Below are 21,916 nucleotides of genomic sequence, written 5' to 3'. Positions count from 1 at the left end.
GCCTCATGTTGCTGAAGTTATCCGTATAAGCTCATGTTTGTTTTGTTTTGTTCTGAGCATTTAGTCAGTTAGATAGACACATGTATGTACAGATAGATTAGTAAACATTCATCTGTTTCCTAGCTCTGTCTACTGAGAGATCCTGGCTTTGTCCACTGAGTAGTGATACCCCAGTAATTATTGTGTGCTCCTTTGAGGATAAATCAGAGTCTTGACTGATTTTGGAATATTCCTCTCATCTACTGAGAATACCTTTCATAATTGTAGAGAAAAAATTATTCTAAACATATTAAAATAGCTTTTTTCTTAAACATGATAAGATATGCAGTGTTAGTTGTTAACTAAATGAGAGAGGGTTCTGGAACTGGACCTCATATTTCTGAAATCTTGTTGAGTAGAAGTAGAGACAAATTGCTGTTCTGAAGATTACAGCAGATTTCATCTATCTTTAGGAGAATACCGCTCTTTAAAAAATTACCTTTAGGGCTTCCCTGGTGGCGCAGTGGTTGAGAGTCCGCCTGCTGTTGCAGGGGACACGGGTTCGTGCCCCGGTCCGGGAAGATCCCACATGCCACGGAGCTGCTGGGCCCGTGAGCCATGGCCGCTGAGCCTGTGCATCCGGAGCCTGTGCTCCGCAACGGGAGAGGCCACAACAGTGAGAGGCCCGCGTACTGCAAAAAAAAAAAAAAAAAAAAATTACCTTTAGAAGGCTATTTGATCATACAAAGTTATTTTTGTGATCTGTATTAGAAACACTGCACTTGCCTTCACCAGTTGGAGGACCTGTGACATTCAAACACAACCAAATAACTGATTCCTTCCTCCTCTTACCTTATACCTAGATGGTATTCAATCAAATGTACTTAAGGTATACTTTTCCAATTTTAGGTGTTAGGAGTATCAAACAACAAGACAATGTTATTATCACCTGGAACTTAACACTGCATAATGCCTCCTAATTGGTTTAACTCTAATTTCTCCCAACTCTAACTGTATTGTCTGTTTAATCTTTCTTAGCCATTTCTTTTTTCTTGCACCTCTGGCATTTAAGATTAAGTTCCTTATTGGCCTCAGAAATCAAGTCAAAACACTTGAAGATCCTCTACAAATCAGTACCATATCTATTAAACTCAATTTCCTACTACGTATTATTCTCCACTCCAATTAGGCCTATTCTTGAATTTCTTCCACATACATTAAATTTGTGATTGCATTTTTCTTCTGCTCATCATATTGTCTCCGTTACGTAGAAAGTGCTCCCTGCCTCCTTTACCAATTCAGTTCAACTCTATAAATTCAACAAGCATTTAATGAAATCCTACTAAACACTAGCCAGTGAAGTTAAGCAATAAAAAATGTAAACTAGAAAAGGCATCAACCTTATACTCAAGACTTTTATCATCTACATACTTTTAAAGTCCTAATTCAAGTCCTACCTCTTCAATGAATCCTTCCTAGGCTTTCCAGTCCATGATGGACTTTCTTTTCTAATTCTTAAAGCACTCAATCTCTTCTCTAGCAGAAACCAAGTTATAAGCTGTAGAATCTGATTATCAACTATTTTATTCGCATGTGCTTTTGTTTCCTAAGTTTTGTCTCCTCAACTAAATTATTAGTTCCTTGGGTATAAGACTGTATCTTTTGGCTCTTTTATATGCCCTCAAAATGTCACACACACTATAGATACTTTAAAAGCACTTATTTTATTTTACTTCTTTTATTGATACATGATAAATCTAACCATACTGGTTTGCTAGACATTTCTCTATTTAAGGTAAAAATAAACCACGGAATCAGTGGGTTTTCCAAGGCTAAAACCAGTTTTGAACCTCTTACTAAATAATAAGCCAGTTACAACATTTTTATCCTTTCTCATATATAGTAAATGTCTTTATTACATCAAAACTCCCAATTAATTAAACCATAGGAACAATAAAATTAATAGTTGGTATAAAAAGAAAAATTCCAGGTTTTTAACTGAAATTTTCATCTTTCAACCAGCTGTTGAAGGTTTTTTAAAACACAATCCAAAGTTTCCTTAAATTCTTTCTATCATTAGTTACATTGACTTCTAAAAAGTTTGGGAAGGTTTACTTTAATACAATTGTGATATGTTATGGATACCCTGAAGAAGTAAGATTGATTCTCACCCAAAATTTGGTTTGGATATTGAGACTGATGACACCACACATTCCAATAGGGTATGAAAAAGTTATTACTCATACAATAACATTTTCTGGGGAGAGCAGACCAGGCCTCACAAGCTGGTCTGAAAATGGCTTGATAGAGCAGAGAAGGGAGACTGGTTTTGGGTTTTTATGGTGGTTAGGGGTGAGCCATGGCAAAAGTTCCTATACATGGTTTGAACTTCCCACTGATGCCAAAGAAGGAAACACCTGTGCTTTCTTACCAGCTTGACCAGATGTGGGGCAGAAGGGGAAGAAAACAGGGTGAGGCTCAAAATCTTTCAGCAGTCACACATCAAGATATGGATCAGACTCTTTATTTCTTGATAACTCAATACAACTAATTTTAAAAAGCACAAATACAAAGATATTGAGCAATTATGTTTATATAATTTCATCAAATTTTAATTATCTTCATTTAAGCTATATAATTGACAAGCAAATACTACATATAAAACATAAAGGTGAATTTTTTGTTGAAGACAGGAAACAAAATTTTAAATGTTCTTCAAAAAAGTTTAAGCAAAAATATTAATGGTATCACAATTAATGCAACCAACCAATTTTCAGAAATTACTCTAGCCTTTCACATTTAATTTCCTTCTACTAAAGCTATTAGAATAAATGATAATATTTTAATTTTTGTTGTATTAGAAGAAAATAACACATTTTATTCACTATCAATAACATAAATTCTTTGAGATCATTATTAAAGTACCACTCTTTTACTGCAGCAGTGAAGCATAGGTTCTGTATGAATATAACTTGCAAAATCAAAACCAAAATAAATAATGATAGTTAATGCTGCAAATAAAAACAAAAGTAGATGACACAGTCTTAATTTCCTTCAATATTTAAATAAATATAATCAAATAATGTTACTATGGTAACCATTTCTTTAATCAACAAAAGAAAGTAGTCTTCATAGTTTAAGTAATAATGTAAATTTCTGCCCTAGATGATTACAGAGTAGTAAAATAATTCAATAAATTAGTAACTAGTTCAAAATAAAGTAAATTGTGTGGTATTTTGTGAGGAGGATGAAAACTCTTTTTCAGAAGAAGGTGTTGAGTTTTGATCCTGTTCAAATGGAAACGCAAAACTAAAATCATCTCTTCCAGCTCCCAATGTATGAGTTGAAGAGTCCAATGGAAAAGAAAAAGTAAAGGTATCTTCTCCTTCTGGTTTCCCAAATAAGTTTCCTGAGGAAGATAAATATTACAATATCATGCTATTCATGTTACATAATATGATTAATTTGGTTATAATCTACCAAATTACAGTATACTGCACACAATAAATAGGGTAACATTGAATCACATACTTAACTGTTTTTCTCTTATGTGTAAAGCATTGTCCTTTGTACTGTGGAAGGTTAAACAGGTCCAAACTTAAACCCCACTTACATGTAATTTGAATTCAAGTATATAAAGAACTAGTATATAAGGTAGAAAGAGGAGTAATAAATGTCAAAAGGAGAGAATAACACAGAGGAACAGAAATAGGTGTACATAGGAAATATAAGGGTAACAGAAGTCAATTCAGCTTATCAGAACCATTGAGAAATAACAAAGAGTTATTAAAATGGAATTAATAAAGATGAGCTTGTAAAGACTGCTGAACTTCCAGCTATAGGATCTGGACTTTATTTGATAGATAAGATGAACTCATTAAAAGTTTAAAAGCAGAAGGGCTTCCCTGGCGGCGCAGTGGTTGAGAGTCCACCTGCCGATGCAGGGGACACGGGTTCGTGCCCTGGTCCGGGAAGATCCCACATGCCGTGGAGCGGCTGGGCCCGTGAGCCATGGCCGCTGAGCCTGCGCGTCCGGAGCCTGTGCTCCACACGCAAGAGGCCACAACAGTGAAAGGCCCGCGTACCGCAAAAAAAAAAAAAAAAAAGTTTACAAGCAGAGATATGACAAGATTTGAACTGCTTTATAAGGATTACTCAGGAGAGAATGTGTAGAAAGCCTGGAACAGGAAAATGTTTAGAAATGGGGCTAACAGGAAAGAGATGATGAAAGCTTGGCATTACCTACAATCATAGAAAAGGGAATGGAGAAAGAAATGCTAGATTTGAGACATACTGTATAAGTCAAATTTATTCAACTATTACTTATTGCATAACTACAACATACTGTTTATGGCATTGTTCAAGGAAATTGACAGAACAGTGAAAAGGATTTTACAGTTTTAAAAGGAATTTTTGAAATCAACTTTACATAAAGAATTACTTGGTTAATGATCCCCAGAATTGCCTTTAAGGAAAAATATTGTTTTTCATTCATTATATTATTTAAGACTACAATTATAAAAATATATTTTCAACATCTTAATTAGAATTTTTAATTACTATTAAACAATTTCAAATGTACGGTAATCCAAAGACTTACTTGAAATAAGTCTTTTAAAGCATCTATATTTTTTCCACAGAGAACCAATTCAATTAATATGTTAAGCAAAACAATTTACTTTGTGCCACTTTGAAATTTCATATATTTTCAAATATCTCAGTTATTTTACCCTAAATAAAGCTGAGCCAACCAGCAATAGGGTGGGTGGGTAGATGGATGGCTGGAGGGATGGACAGATCAGGATGGACTGATCCTTGGGTTCTTCCTCTCTCCCTTTCTCACTTCAGTACATATCCATAAGACTTAAACAAAGGAAAACAGCTATAACATAGCTATAGATCCAGAAAGAACTAAAAATCTTGAATCTCCCTTTGAAAAATGAATTTGACATTATTTTAATTTCAGAACAAAAGAAGTTCATATGAAGTCTTCATAAAACTCCTGTGATCACCTTAAATAAAATAATAGATTACTGTACAAGATTACTGTGTAGTCTAGGTGCTGTGGAGAATTCAAAGGTAAACAAGAGTCCCTGTCCTCAAAGAACCTATGATTAGAAAAGATTTTATATATATTCATAAATAATGACAGTATAATAATGGTATAGATACAAAAAAGTATTTTAAAAAAGACATTCAGGAAAGTGAAAGAGCTTTTTTTTTCAAAATAGAAAATAAATTTTATTTCTATGATAACGATGACTAAAAATTCAGAAAAATATCTTAAAAATTTATAATTTGTGATAGTATGTGCAGAAGTCATATACCTAGAAATAACCTAATTAAATATGGCTACTTTACTTTTACCATGTTTTAAAAATGACTAATGGAAAGTCAATTCCAATTGCTGTCTGTCTGTTGTTGATCTGGGAAGTTTTCATAGACTCAGTTACTTAGTCTTCAGATAATATCCTCTTTACTTTCTGTTAGGCAACCAGAGCCCCAAGTTGTACAGCTTGGGGAATAGTCTTCATCTAGGCCCTTTTAGGGAGAGAGCTTTTTGGAATGGAATGTCAAAGGGGAAAAATAAAAGGTTCTGTGGAAGAGAACTTGGTCTTGAAAAGATGGTTAGAAAGTGATAGAAGTTGAGGATTTCAGGAAGAAAAAGTGGGTAAGAAAGTGTGGGCAGATTTGGGATGCAGTGAGTTCTTCAGTATGGCTAAAGCACAGATTATTTTTATAGGAGAAAAGGTTTAGGAGCTAGGTTAGAAAACTGGGAGCATAATTTGCTACTCCAGGGGAGCCACTAAAGGTACTTATTTAACCAGGGCAATGAGATGGCCAACATTATGCATAAGGAGAGTAACTGGGGTATGATCTATAAGTAAGCTAAAAGGATGAAAAGACCAATCACAATGTTACTGCAATAGCCCAGGTGAATGGTAATAAGACTTTGAAATATAATGATTTCCATATAATGAAAATAGAAAAGAAAATAAATATTTCAGAGAGAGAACTGATAAAACTTGATGACTAGCTGAATGTAGTCACAGGCACAGAAAGAAGTTAAAATTAACCCTGATGTTCTGAGTCTTGGCAACTAGAATAATGGAGAGACCATTAGGTATATCAGAAAGAGAACAAGTTTGATTTCAGATATACTGAGTTTTTAATGTCAACAGATGCCTTAGGTATAAAGAGATATCAATTATACAATTATAAATAAGGTCCTACCAGACGACTTCACTGGTGAATTTTACCAAACATTTAAAGAAGAATTAATTGTCAATCTTTCTCAAGCTCTTCAAAGAAATCAAAGAGGGAACATTTCCAAACTCATTTTATGAGGCCAGCATTACCTTCGTACCAAAGCCAGAAAAGGACACCACCAGAAAAAAAACTACAGACCAATATCTCTGATGAATATAGATGCAAAAATTCTCACTAAAATACTTGCAAACTGAATTAAGCAGCATGTTAAAAGGATCATTCATCATGCTCAAGTGGGATTTATACCTGGGATGCAAGGATGGTTTGATGTATGCAAATCAATCAACATGATACATCACATTAATAGAATGAAAGAAAAAATCATATGATCATCTCAATAGTTGCAGAGACAGCATTTGACAAATTCAACTCATTCATGATAAAACTCTTAAAAAATTACATATAGAAGAAACTCACCTCAACATAATAAGCATAATAAAGGCTATATACGATAAGCCCATAGCTAACATGATACACAATAATAAAAGATTGAAAGCTTTTCCTCTAAGATCAGGAGCAAGACAAGAGTGTCCACTCCCATTCAACATAGTATTGAGAGTCCATGTCAGAGCATTCAGGCAAGAAAAAGAAATAAAAAGCCTCAAAATTGGAAAGTATGAGGTAAAATTATTTCTATTTGCAGATGGCATGATTTTATATATAGAAAATCCTAAAGACTCCACCAAAAACTTGTTACATCTAAACAACAAATTCACTAAAGTTGCAAGATACATAATAAACATCCAAAAATCAGCAGCATTTCTGTACGCTAACAAATTATCTGAAAAAGGAATAAAGGAAATGATCCCATTTACACCAAAACAATTAAATACTTAGGAATAAACTTAACCAGAGAGGTAAAAGACCTCTACTCAGAAAACTACAAGACACTGGTGAAAAAAACTGAAGACAGAAATAAATGGAAAGGTATCCCATGTTCACAGAAAAAATTGAACACAGAAATAAATGGAAAGGTATCCCATGTTCACAGATTGGAAGAATTAATATTGCTAAAATGCCAATACTACCAAAAGCCATCTATAGATTCAGGATGATCTCTATCAAGATTCTAATGATATTTTTTACAGAAGTAGAAAAAAAATCCAAAAATTTATATGGAACCACAAAAGAAAAGCCAAAGCAATCCTGAGAAAGAACAAGGAGGGAGGCATCACACTCCTGATTTCAAGCTATAGTAATCAAAACAGAATGGTACTGATATAAAAACAGACAAATAGATCAATGGACTAGAACTGAGAGCCCAGAAATAAACCCAAGCACACACAATTAACTGATATTTGACAGGGGAGCCAAGAATACTCAATGGAGAAAAGATAGTCTCTTCAATAAATGGTGCTGGGAAAATAGGATATTCATATGTAAAAGAACGAAACTAGACCCACTACCTTACATCACTCACAAAAATTAACTCAAAACAGAGTAAAGACTTAAAGGTAAGACCTGACACCATGAAACTCCTAGAAGAAACTATAGGAAAAAAGATCCTTGATATGAGTCTTGGCAACAATATTGGATATGACACCTAAAGCACAAGCAACAGAATGAAAAATAAATGGGATTGCATCAAACTAAGAAGCTTCTGCACAACAAAAGAAACAATCAACAATGTGAAAAGACAACTTACAAAATGGGAAAATATATTTGTAAACCATATATCCAATAAAGGGTTAACATCCAAAATATATGAAGAACTTATACAACACAACAGCAAACAAACAAATAATTCAATTAAAAAATGGGCAGGGCTTCCCTGGTGGCACAGCGGTTGAGAGTCCGCCTGCCGATGCAGGGGACACGGGTTCATGCCCCGGTCTGGGAAGATCCCACATGCCATGGAGCGGCTGGGCCCGTGAGCCATGGCCGCTGAGGCTGCGTGTCTGGAGCCTGTTGCTCCGCAACGGGAGAGGCCACAACAGTGAGAGGCTCGCGTACCGCAAAAAAAAAAAAAAAAAAAAAAAAAGGGCAAACAATCTGAATGGGCATTTTTCCAAAGAAGATATACAAATGGCCAACAGGTACATGAAAATATGCTCAATGTCACTAGTCACTAGGAAAATGCAAATTAAAAACACAATGAGGGACTTCCCTGGTGGTCCAGTGGTTAAGAATCCGCCTGTCAATGCAGGGGACATGGGTTCGATCCCTTGTCCAGGAAGATCTCACATGCTGTGGGGCAACTAAGCCTGTTCACCACAACTACCGAAGCCCGTGCACTCTAGAGCCCGCGCACCACAACTACTGAGCCCATGGGCCACAACTACTGAAGCCCGCGCACCTAGAGCCCATGTTCCACAACAAGAAAAGCCACTGCAATGAGAAGTCCGCACACCGCAACAAATAGCCCTCGCTTGCCACAACTAGAGAAAGCCTGCGTGCTTTCTCTGTGGTCTTTCTTCAACGAAGACCTAGTGCAGCCAAAAAGAAAAAAACAACAACAGAAACGCAATGAGATATCTTCTCATACCTGTTAGAATGACCACCATCAAAAAGACAAGAAATAAAAAATGTTGGAGAGGATGTACGGAAAAAGGAACTCTTGGGCTTCCCTGGTGGCACAGTGGTTGCGAGTCTGCCTGCAGGTGTGGGGGACACGGGTTCAAGCCCTGGTCTGGGAAGGTCCCACATGTTGCGGAGCAACTATGCCCATGAGCCACAACTACTGAGCCTGCGCGTCTGGAGCTTGTGCTCTGCAACAAGAGAGGCCGCGACAGTGAGAGGCCCACGCACTGCGATAAAGAGTGGCCCCCACTTGCCGCAACTAGAGAAAGCCCTCGCACAGAAACGAAGACCCAACACAGCCAAAAATAAATAAATAAATAAATAAAATTTAAAAAAAGAAAAAGAAAAAGGAACTCTTGTGCACTATTGGTGGGATTATAGACTGCTAAAGCCACTATGGAAAACAGTATGGAAGTTCCTCAAAAAATTAAAAATAGAACCACTATATGATCCAGCAATTCCACTTCTGGGAATATATCCAAAAGAAATGAAACACTAACTTGAAAAGATATCTGCGCCCCTATGTTCATAGCAGCATTATTTATAATAACCAAGATATGGAAATAACCTGTGTGTGAAATGATGGATGAATGGATAAAGAAGTTGTGAGATATCTAAATATGTATACATGCACATACAAATATTATTCAGCCATAAAAAAGGAGAAAATCCTGTCATTTACAACCACATGGATGGACCTTGAGGGCATTATGCTAAGTGAAATAAGTCAGACCTGTATGATCTCACTTATAAGTAGAAACTAAAAAATTAGAAAAGAAAGAAACCAAACTCCCAGAAAAAGAGATCAGATTTGTGGTTACCAGAGGTGAGGGTATGGAGAGGGGAAATTGGGAGAAGGTGGTCAAAAGGTACAAACTTCCAGTTATAAGATAAATAAGTACTAGGGATGTAATGTAAAACATGATGCCATAGTTAACATTACTGTGTTATACATATGAAAATTGTTAAGGGATTAAATCCTAAAAGTTCTCATAACAAAGAAGAAAAAAATTTTTTAATTGTATCTATATTTGACGATAGATGCTAACTAAACTTACTGCAGGAATCATTTCACAATATAAGTACTTCAAACCATTATGTAACGCACCTTAAATTTATACAGTGGTGTATGACAATTTTATCTCAGTAAAATAAAACGTGGGGGGAGCCTAAGAAAAGTAAGGTCCAGGAGTTTAAGAGAGTTAGGAGAAGTCAGGGAGGGAAGATATGTATTATAATATTTGAAAATGCTGAAGTGAATGAGTGTCAAATGAGAGTGTCAAAGGGGAGAATGTAAATAGATTTAATATTTTAGATAGTCGCATTTAAAGAATGTCTACAATTGCTGGATTCATTCTGGTCTTATGGCATTTAATAACCATTTATGACAATTCCAAAATTTATGTCTCACCCCAATGAATTCCAGGTTCATATATAAAATTTCCTACTTACTTTCACTCAGATATCTAATATAGGCTTTTCAGTGATAACACTTCTAAAATTAAACTCCTGTCAATCTCAAATCAACTTCTACAGCCTTCTATATTTCAACAGATGTTAATTCCATTCTTAAAATTATTCAGGTCAAAATCTTGGCATCACCCTTCTTTCTCTTAATCCTTACATCCAGTCCATAAGCAGATCCTTACAACTCTACCTTCAGAAAACTTAATAACCAAAATCTGATCTTTCTCACCACTTCCACTGACATCATCCGCACTATTATCAGTTCTCACCTGTACTATTTCAATAGCTCCCTGATCAATCTCCCTGATCTCCCCCACGTTTCCATATGGTCTGTTCTCCGTATAGGAGCCAAACAATTCTTTTAAAACCTGTCAGATCATTTCAGTCCTTGCTGAAAACTCTCCAATAGCTTCCCATCTCAAACAGAGAAAAAAACATCCCAAAGTCCTTAAATGGTCTAAGTGTCCCCTATAGTTTGCTCTCCCTCCAATTTCTCTGATTTAATTTCTTACCAGTTTTTCCTTCCTTATTTTATTCCAATCATATCAATTAAGCTGCTGTTCAATGAACACGCTGAGCACACTCCCATCTCAAGGCCTTTGAACCCTCTGCCTAGAACAGTTATCCCAGTAGCTTGTACCTGCACCTCCTTCAGGTCTCTGCTCAAATTGCTGCCTTTTAGTGATGCCTTCTCTGATTCCCTTGGAACACAGCAACTATCTTCCCAATCCAAATACTCCCTATTTCCCTTACTCTGCTTTAGTTTTCTTCATAATATTTAACCCCACAGGTGAGTAGAGTTAACATCAGGCCTGTGCTGATCCAGGCCCACCTGGAAGAATGACCTTGGAGTCTGACTCCTCACAGCACTGTTTTCTTAGAAAATAAGAATTAAGGTAAATGTATAATGATGTATTTGACTAGTCTACTGGGTGGGACTACACCTGAATTAGAGGACCTGTGACTTGGTATATAGTCCTTCCTAGCTTTCAGGTGGGAAACCAGCTTTTGTGTGTCAAGGTGATTTACCTGCATCATGCCTTTTGTCCTAGCAGCTTTACATATCCCATGTAGACGAGGTAGCAAAAGAAAGCTTATTATTTGGGTTGCCGGTGGGCCTCTCAATAAGATAAAGACGCTGTACATGCTGTTATCTCCTATCCTGTATCTTTCTATAAAGTTAAGTAAATCTAAGACTAGAAATTGTGACAGTGAGTCTGACTGCCAATTCAAATCCATATCAACTGTTTTTTAGAGCATTACCTTACATATAATCATTGTCTATTTTCAGTTTATCCCACTAGAACATAAACCCTATGAGAATTTTGCATTCTTGTCCACTATTCTATCACCAGAGCCAGAAGTGGTACCTGATATAAAATATACTATATATAAATACATTTATTTTTATATGTTGAATAAATGAACTAATCAACGGATAAATGAAGAAAGAAGGTCCAATAAAAAGTAAGCCCCAGCGAGACAAGACAAAATCCAAAAACTCCAGAAGGGAGATGGGAATAGTCAACAATATCAAATGCTGCAAAGTGACCGAATATGATAATAAAAATAAAATACTCATAATGTTTGATAATTAGTAAGTCATTAGTAATATTGGAAAAAGCAAGTTTTGGTAGAGTAGTGAGAGAAGAAGCTAAACTGCTAAAAAATAATAATGATAATTAGTGAATGGTGCAGAAGTAACGGATATTTTTAAAGAATAAACTGAGTGCCTAAGAAAATCAGAGACAAACTAAACACAAATGGTGAAAGTTAACATGGTTTTATATATAGCAAACTTCAAATCACTTACCAATTTCTTGTTGTGATGAGAGAAGATTTAAATTTCCTGCAGAATAATGTGCATGAAACTGAAAAAAAATTTCCATTAAATATTACTCATGAAATCAGTAGAACAGTAGGTATAGCATTTATATTAGACTCTAAAGCCTAGTTTGTCTAATAAGCATAATTAGAGTAGACAAAATTGCAACATTCTTTATAGCACATTATTGTAATTAAAAAGAGATCTATCTTCAAAACTATCATTGACATATTAAAATAAGGTTTATTGATTTGACTCTGGCAATAGATAAAATATTAATAGGCTATATATATATATTATACCAAGGATACTTCCCACTTTGGAATATTAATATAACCTAAAATTCTAATTAACTTTGTTTTATTCTGAAGGCCTTTTACAAATCAGGTTGTTGTTACTGCTTTCCTGACTATAAAAATAATACAAAGTATTACAGCTTCATGTCAGTTCAAATAAAGTTTTGCTGCCAAAAGAGTCCATTTTCTCTGTAAAACAGGGTTTTCAAAAAATGGGATCATGAAACATAGTTTTCTGTCCTCTTTTTTTTCCTTTTAACATTGCATTATGAGCATTTTTCCACATAACTATTCTTCCAAAACCTTATTTTATGGCATTTTATTATTCCTCTAATATGGACATACAATATAGTTTCAATCATGCTTTTGTTTAAAACATTTATGTTGTTTCTATTTTTTTCTAATATAAATCACACTTGAATATATACTATTATGCACAGATTTATACTTCTTTGACAATTAATAAGGAAAGCTGATTTTCCCAGAGATTTTATAAGGCACTTGAATTTCTTTTTCGGTGAATTATCTATTCACCAAATAGACTCTGTCCATAACTCTATTGAGGCAGTAATTTTCTTGCTGGTACATATAAGCTCTTTATACAATAAAAACCTTAACTGTTTGTGATATTATTGCAAATATTTTATAACACATTATCATTTTGCCTTTAAATTTTTTTAACATATAAAATTTTGTATGTAACCAAACCAAAACCCTCTTTATTTTCTTTTGGCTCTTCTTCCACTGTTTTCATGCTTAGAGAATACTTCCTTCTCTTAAGATCTGGTAAATATTCATGTATATTTCTTCTGAAATATTTTATGGTTAACATTTTAAAATGTAATACATCTATAATATCTATTGGTGTACAGTGTAAGACAAATGCCTAATTTATCCCCACTAATTTGTGGTCCTATCTATATTGCATTCTAAATTCTTTTGTTTCAAGACATTTCCCATGCCATTGATCAATCAATCAATCCTTGTACCTTTACCACACTATTTTGATTGCTCTAGGCTTATAGGATATTTTAATATGTAAAAGTGAAGTTCCCCCTTATCAGTCTTCTATTTCATACTATTCTCTTATTATTAAAATCAGTAGGAGCCATAATAATATCCTCTCTTTCATTCCTAATACAGGTAAATCTTATCTTTTTATTTGTCAATCTAGTAAGTTTATAAATTTTGTCAATTTTTTTCAACCAACCAACTCTGGCTTTGCTAATTTTCTCTATTGTTTGTTTTCTATTTCATTGACTTCTTATTCTTCGTAGTTTTTCATTCTACTTACTTTGGGTTTACTTTCTTCTTTTTCTAGCTTTTCAAGGTGGAACTTTAGGTCACCGATTACAGACCTTTCTTCTTTTCTATTAATTTAATTATTTAAATGGTTAATTAAATTATTTAAAGTTATTTTGCTCTCGTTTTGGCAGCAACCTACAGTTTCTGATATGCTGAATTTTCATAACCATTCATTTCAAAATCTTTTCTAATTTCTTCTTTGATCCATGGCCTAAATATTTAGGAGTTTCCTAATATCTTATTGATTTCTAATTTAATTCCATTATGATCAGATAACATACTCCGTATAATTTCTATCCTTTTAAATTTATTAGGAACCATTTAATGGCCCAGAATATGGTCTATCTTGGTGAAAGTACCATCAGTGCTTGAAAAGAATAAATATGCTGCAGTTGTTAGATGTGGTATTCTATAAATGTCTGTTAGGTCAAGGGGGTCGATGGGGTTGTTCAGATTTTATATGAGATCTTTCTTGATTGTGTTGCCTAATTCTATCAATTGCTGAGAAAGGAGTATTAAAAACCTCCAACTAAGTTTGTGTTTTTGTCTATTTCTCCCTTTAATCCTGTCAATTTTTGTTTCTACATACACATGTAGTTGAAAAGACCAACTACCTACCTGAAAATTTTTTCACACTGAGAATATATGAAGTTTGTTTAGAATTACAAAGCCAAATTAATTTTTAAACTGCCTTTAACTGCAATTTAAATCATTGCTATCCTGAGATTCTGTTTTATGAACTGATGTCAATTTGAGCCGCCTGAGATTGAAAACGTAAAGATAATGGGGGAACATTGTTATGCTATCAATACTCAGAATCTTTTAAAAACTGCCTCTGCAAGTGGTATTGGGAAAGTTGGAGAACTACATGTAAATCAACGAAGTTAGAACACACCTTCATGCCATACACAAAAATAAACTCAAAATGGCTTAAAGACTTAAATATGAAACAAAACACCATAAAACTCCTAGAAGAGAACATAGGCAAAACATTCTCTGACATAAATCATACCAATGTTTTCTTAGGTCAGGTTCCCAATGTAATAGAAATAAAAGCAAAAATAAACAAATAGAACCTAATCAAACTTACAAGCTTTTGCACACCAAAAGAAACCTTAAACAAAATGAAAAGACAACCTACAGACTGGGAGAAAATATTTGCAAATGATGTGACCAACAGGGCTTAATTTCCAAAACATACAAACAGCTCATACAACTCAACAACAACAACAAAACAAACAAGCCAATCAAAAAATGGGCAGAAGAATTAAACAGACATTTCTCCAAAGAAGACATACAGATGGCCAATAGGCACACGAAAAGATGCTTAATATCGCTAATCATTAGAGAAATGCAAATCAAAAGTACAATGAGATACCACCTCACACCAGTCAGAGTGGCCATAATTTAAAAGTTGACAAATTACAAATGCTGGAGAGGCTGTGGAGAAAAGGGAACCCTCCTACACTGTTGGTGGGAATGTAAATTGGTGCAGCCACAATGGAAAACAGTATGGAGGTTCCTCAAAAAACTAAAAATAGAGTTGTCATACGATCCAGCAATCCCAGTCCTGGACATATATCCAGACAAAATTATAATTCTAAAAAATACATACACCCCTGTGTTCACAGCAGCACTACTTATAATAGCCAAGATGTGGAAACAACCTAAATGTCTATCGACAGATGAATGGATAAAGAAGATGCGGCATATATATATATACAATGGAATACTACTCAGTCATTAAAAAGAATGAAATGATGCCATGTTGCAGCAACATGGATGAACCTAGAAATTATCATACTAAGCGAAGTAAGTCAGAAAGAGAAATACAAATACCATACGATATCACTTACATGTGGAATCTAAAATATGACACAAGTCAACATACCTACAAAACAAAAACAGACTCACAGATATAGAGAACGGACTTGTGGTTGCCAAGGAGGCGGGAGGGGAGGGAAGGATTGGGAGTCTAGGATTAGCAAAGGCAGACTTTGTATATAGGATGGATAAACAACAAGTTCTGACTGTCCAGCACAGGGAACTATATTCAATATCCTGTGGCAAACCATAATGGAAAAGAATATGAAAAAGAATATATATATATATATATATATATATATATAAAAATATATATATAACTGACTCACTTTGCTGTACAGCAGAAATGAACACAACATTGTGAATCAAATATACATCAATAAAAAATTTTTTAAATAAAATAAATTGCCTCTGTTTTGTACTGTGCTCCAAGGAAGTTTGGTTAAAGAATTAAACTTTTTGAGGTTTCAGCATACAATTTTTTTAGAAATAAAACTTTAGCTTCTCATATTACCTGATGTGATGAGATTTCTGAATCAAATACAGAAGAATCAAATAAATTCAATCCAGGAGATCTAGAAGTATAACTCATAAGAAAAGAAAATCCAGGGGATTCCTTTTGTGTTTGACATTCAGTAGCTGTATTTCTATTTCTGATACAGAGAAATAAATCATCAAAATGTTAAATACATATTATTAAATATTGCAGACTGGTAAGCACCATAGGCAATGGCATAGAGGTAAGAATTAGCATAGCAGGAAAAGGGAGGAAGTAGTTATTGAAGTGACAAACCTATGGAGAAAAAAACAAACCTATGGTTTTGGGTGGAGAATAATATTAACTAAAGTAGAATAATCAATTATGAAATGATAATAAAGAATTCCTACTAAGAATATACTGTCAGGCTCTATTCTATGTATTTTCATTATCATTAATTTACTTATTCCTCACAATAACCCTATGAGATATCTACCATTATTATCATCTCCATTTCAGAGAAGAGGATTTTGAAGCATAGGAAGATTAAATGATTTGCTCAAAAGAATGTAAGTGCCAGAGTTGGGATTTGAATGTAGCAACAAAGATTCAAAGTCTAAGCTCTTAAGTCTGATGCTATACTGTCCCCAAGATCTTGAAAGCAGTCACAAAATTTTAGTCTTAATGAGAAGCCAGCCATGACAGATTGCTTCATAAGGGAGTTAAGTTATAAAATGATTTGGGAAAAATAATTAGACAAGACAGTATATAACACGTGGTTAAAACATGAATTCTGGAGGCAGAACTGCCTGGGTTTAAATCTCAACTCTGCCACCAATGAGTTGTATCACCTGTGATTCTATTTCCTCATCTATAAAATAAGGATAATAATGTACTTGCATCTCATAAAGCCGTTGTGAATATGAAAGGAGCAATATTTATTAAATGCTTACACATAGTGTTATTAAGTGCGTGTTAAATAATAGAAGTCTGAAGATACTTCTATAACTCTCTCCATGACCATTAATGAGTCACTTTACAGATTGGTTTTCTCATCCATAAAGTGAGGTTTTAGTATACAATTGCCACATAATTTTACAGTTCTTAGATTTGATGATGAGTTCCACTTTGAACGTGCTGTGTTTGAGTCAACAGCATGACATTCATATATAAAAGTCTTAGTAGCAATTTAAAAAACAGAGTAGAACACAGGTGAGAGATTCCTGATGAAGTGAAATCTGTTTGACATACATTTTAGAAGAATCTCAGGGTTCAGATTTAAGAAAAGATTGAACTAAACAGAGAGCTTGAATGCAGCACTATTTTCTTGGCTGTAAACTACAAATCTATATTTTCCAAAGTTAAATAATGATGTTACAGATATTTATGCCTACTAAGGTTACTTAAAAGAATGGTAACTCTTGTTTTAGACACTATAACATTAAGGAAAAATGACTGCTGGAACATTATTCAATGATGTACACAACCTACCAAATGTGATAGTAACTTTTTAGCTCGACGTTTAAAATTTTTCCATACATTTTTTATTCTTCTGAAAATCTTAAATCTTATACTATTGAACTTGATAAGTACTCATGATCTAGTCCACCTTCAGCTAAATGTTTCAGGGAAAATGGGGAAGAGGATCTATGAAACGAGATGGCAGAATGTTTATAACTGTTCCAATAGAGTGATAGGTACATGAGAGTTCATTATACTTACTCTCTCTCTCTCCTTTGTATATTTGAAATATTCCATAATAAAAACTTTTAAAAGTTACAGGTATTAGGCATTTTACTATTCCTATCAATTACTTACATAACTCAATATGTAGATTCTTTCATTATAATTACTAATTAAAATCTTACATTTCAAATGAGGGGGTTTTAGGTAATTTCTCCACAGAGTCAGGTGTTCTTACAGCTTCAGGAGTCCTTAAAAATAAAGGAATTTCAGGAGTTCGTGGAAAAATCTCAGCCCTTTCTTCTACTTCATCACTATTACTTTCTATTGGCTTTCCCAAATGTTCGGCATATGTAACCTGCAAATTCAAAGTAACAGAAAACTATAAAAATGAATGTTATTGCATTAATAAACTCATATATGTAAAAATATGAGGTTAAAAACATCCTATTAACATACGATGTTATCATTTCATAGACAAAATAAGTAAAATAATAATAATTGGTGAAAGTGATATCAAAATATATCTGTTCAAAAAACAGGAAAATAATTATTTTTGATTTTCCAATTTTTCTTTTCTTCCCAGCTCTATCTCACCTACCCCTACCTGAAAAAGTAACTCATAACCAGGACATACTCAGATTGATGAAGAAAAATGGTTAGGAATGATTTTTCTTTTAAAATTTCCACATCATGCTCTGGGTCAAGATTTGTATACGATATCCCCTTGAAAGAAAAGAGCAATCTTGCTCTCACTTCTTATGTTCTTTGCACTTTTTGCCCTAATAAATTCATTATACTACTTTCCCTGCAAAGATTGAGAACTTGAATACTAATTTTCCTTTATATCATTTTGTAGGCTTAGGAATATGATTTCTCAAATGTTTTGTTAACAAATCCCATTACGGAAACAGTTTGGGTCCCTCCAGCAAAAAAATGAAAATGTGCTTTTTACCTGTATTTCTTTACAGCAGAATACTACTCTTGTTTCTCCTGTCTTATCCCTTAGTAGCTACGGTACATTGCCTACACCTATCATCACTAAAGCTTTCCACTATTAAAAAATATTTTGAAGATACTTTTGTGGCAGCCTGGGCAAATAATTCAATCTTACCAAACAAAATTGTTTTCTTCAGTTATGATTTAGTTGTTGTGGTATCAATTATATATAGTCAATTATTAATGACAATTTTTTTGTGTAAATTTTCATGTAAACTTTTTGTGGCTTCATTTTTAAATCTATAACTCCTCCAAGGGATAGAATCTGTAACATCACAGCAACTTGATTACCAAACTAATAAGATCTAGACCTCACATAAATAATCTTCATTATACCAAATTGAAATTAAAATGGAAACAGAATACTTTAAATTGTAATATTTTGCTTAGAAATTAGAAACCAAACATTTGACTTACTTGTGAAGTACATTTTGATTCTCTCAATTGTTTTACCGTCTCTTTATCTCCACACTCAGCATCTGTTTGTTATATGAGAACAAAATATATTTTCTGTTTGTAATTTAATTGTAAATAAAACATATTAGCCAAACCATATGAAATTGCCAATATTTAACTATTCTGGGTCTATAAAAATGGAAATTTTAGGGCTTCCCTGGTGGCGCAGTGGTTGAGACTCTGCCTGCCAATGCAGGGGACATGGGTTCAAGCCCTGGTCTGGGAAGGTCCCACATGCCGCGGAGCAACTAGGCCCGTGAGCCACAACTACTGAGCCTGCGCATCTGGAGCTTGTGCTCCGCAACAAGAGAGGCCGCGACAGTGAGAGGCCCGTGCACCACGATGAAGAGTGGCCCCCGCTCGCCACAACTAGAGAAAGCCCTCGCACAGAAACGAAGACCCAACACAGCCAAAAATAAAATAAATAAATAAAATTTTTTTTTAAAATGGAGATTTTTAGATAGTTCAACCCAATACATAAAGAGAATAAAACCTATATGAACAGTTTAACGAACGAAATTATAAAGAGAACACCCCATGTAACCACCACCTAGGTAAAGAAATAGAACATTATGAGTTCTCCATAAGGCCCCATATTCCACATATCTTCCTCCTCATCGGTAAACACTAACCTGACTTCTGTAATAATCAATACTCTGATTTGCTTTATACAGTTTTATCACCTAAGCAATATAGTTTTTTTTCCTGTTTTAAAATGTTATATGATGAAATAATAATACATTTGTCGTGCTTTTTTGTTTAGTATACACTTATGAGATTCGTTATGTATTGTTGCATATAGACATAGTTTGCTTCCTTTTACGGATGTATTCCATTGTACAAACACAATATATCTATCTATCCATTCTATTGCAAATGGACATTTGGGGTGTTTCTGCTTTGAGGCTATTACAAACAATGTTGTTAACATTCTTCTATATATATACTTGTATATATGTACTTGTATTTCTCTAGGTATATACCTAGGAGTGGAATTACAAAATATAGGGTAGTGTATCTTTCATTTTACCAGATGTTAAACTATTTTCCAAACTTTAGTTTTGAAACTATTCACCAATTTTTGTTGTGGCAGCTAGCCATCCTGAGCTATCCTAGGAAATCATTCGATTTCACCAGACAAAATTACTAGTTCCAATTATAATTTAGTTATATGACAATATATTTCATTTATAAATGACAGTCCCTACCAATAGTTATGAGAGTTCTAACTGTCCTACATTCTCATCAACATCTACTATTGTCAGACTTTCCGAATTTTGCTCATCTGATGGGTGTATAATATCTCACTGTGGGTTTATTTTTCAGTTTCCTGATTTGTTGAACATCTTTTCATGTTTATCTGCCACAAAAGTTTCTCTATTTGAAGTGCCTATTCATTTATTTTGCACATATTTCTTACTGGGTTGTCCATATTTTTATTCTTGGTTTGTAGAAGTTTTTTATACATTTTTGGAAACTAGTCCTTTGACAGTTTTATGTATTGGAAATATATTCTCTTGCCTCCCATTCTTTTCATAGTGTCTTTTGATGAACAGAAATTCTTAATTTTAATATAGCCAAATTTATCAATTTTTCTTTTATGATTTGGCTTTTTAATTCTTTTTAAGAAATTCTTTCCTATCTTGAATAAATGTTTCCCTATTTGGTCATCTGAATGTTTTATAGTTTTGTCTCTTGAGTTCAGTCACAGTACTATTTTCACAACATATTAACTTCTTCAAAAGATAGGGTTGGAGATTGTTGAAGAGTCTTTTCTTCTTGGAAGATAATTATATGCCTTCTTGGGTGTGAAGCCTCACCATACATGCTCAATGGCAACTAGGACTATGCCAGATACATGCATTTCCCCATATATCTGTATTAGGGGGTATATTGTTCCTAGAGATTATCTGTTCCTCCCTTGTCTAACACTCTGTCAGCTTAGCATATATAGAGGATTATAAACAGGTGAAATATATCACCTGGGCAGATAAGATATAATTCTTTTCTCCAGAAGAAAGCAGGAAGACTATCCATCTGCATTAAATAAGCATATTGTCTTGGTTGAATCCTATATTGAGAGTGAGAGGAATAGACTCATAGTATATTATATGACCATTCTGAATGTGCATATATTTGCAGAAAACTACACTGTCAGAATAAGCCATTTTTTAAATTTCAAAATAAGTCAGTAATCCACATGCTATAGACAAGAAGAGGTAAAGACTAACCTCAATGTTGTTAATGCCTAATGAATAGAATAATTACTATGCATTATTGGGCTACCAAAAAATATATATATATATACATATCTATGTGTCTCTATGATATATTATATATTTTATATATACATATACATACATGTATACATATACATATACATATATACATAGAGACAGAGAATGAGTCTCTGTCTCTCAAGGGTGCATCAAAGTTCCAATAGCTAGTTGATTCTAGGATAAAAAACTCATACATATATATTCTGTGACCTTTCTATGATTTTATTCAAAGAAAATAATCCAAGATAATAAAATATTTATATAAAAGAATATAGTAGCATTATTTATAACAGCAAAAAACCTGGAAATAACAAAATATTCACTGTGAGAGAATGGCTAAATAAATTACAGCATACCGATGCAAAGACCTATTATAAGTCATCACAAATAAAATCTATTTAATGGCATGGAAAAATATCCTTAACAGTACATCAAGTGGAAAGAAAAGGATACACAATAATATACATAGTATGCTTCAAATTTGGAGGAATAAACTAAAAGAACAAAACACAGATATGCATAGAAAAAAATATAA

The 21,916-nt window shown here is 33.8% G+C and overlaps 1 protein-coding gene across 1 annotated transcript in view; it reads right to left on the bottom strand.

The window, feature by feature from the left end:
• Positions 1–3,188: 3,188 nt before the first annotated feature.
• Positions 3,189–21,916, bottom strand: part of LOC309818881 (protein SIX6OS1) — a gene marked incomplete at both ends in the record, with an annotated part of 52,918 nt that continues 34,190 nt past the window's right edge. Inside the window, 5 exons of the mRNA XM_082648850.1 lie at positions 3,189–3,388; positions 12,050–12,107; positions 16,001–16,139; positions 17,833–18,005; positions 19,064–19,125. Coding sequence (XP_082504976.1) covers positions 3,189–3,388; positions 12,050–12,107; positions 16,001–16,139; positions 17,833–18,005; positions 19,064–19,125 — 632 coding nt within the window. The remainder of the gene's footprint in view (positions 3,389–12,049; positions 12,108–16,000; positions 16,140–17,832; positions 18,006–19,063; positions 19,126–21,916) is intronic.

This window comes from Grampus griseus, assembly GCF_964374135.1.
Source record: "Grampus griseus genome assembly, chromosome: 2".
Taxonomy (NCBI): domain Eukaryota; kingdom Metazoa; phylum Chordata; class Mammalia; order Artiodactyla; family Delphinidae; genus Grampus; species Grampus griseus.
This window is presented reverse-complemented; position numbering and strand designations above follow the sequence as displayed.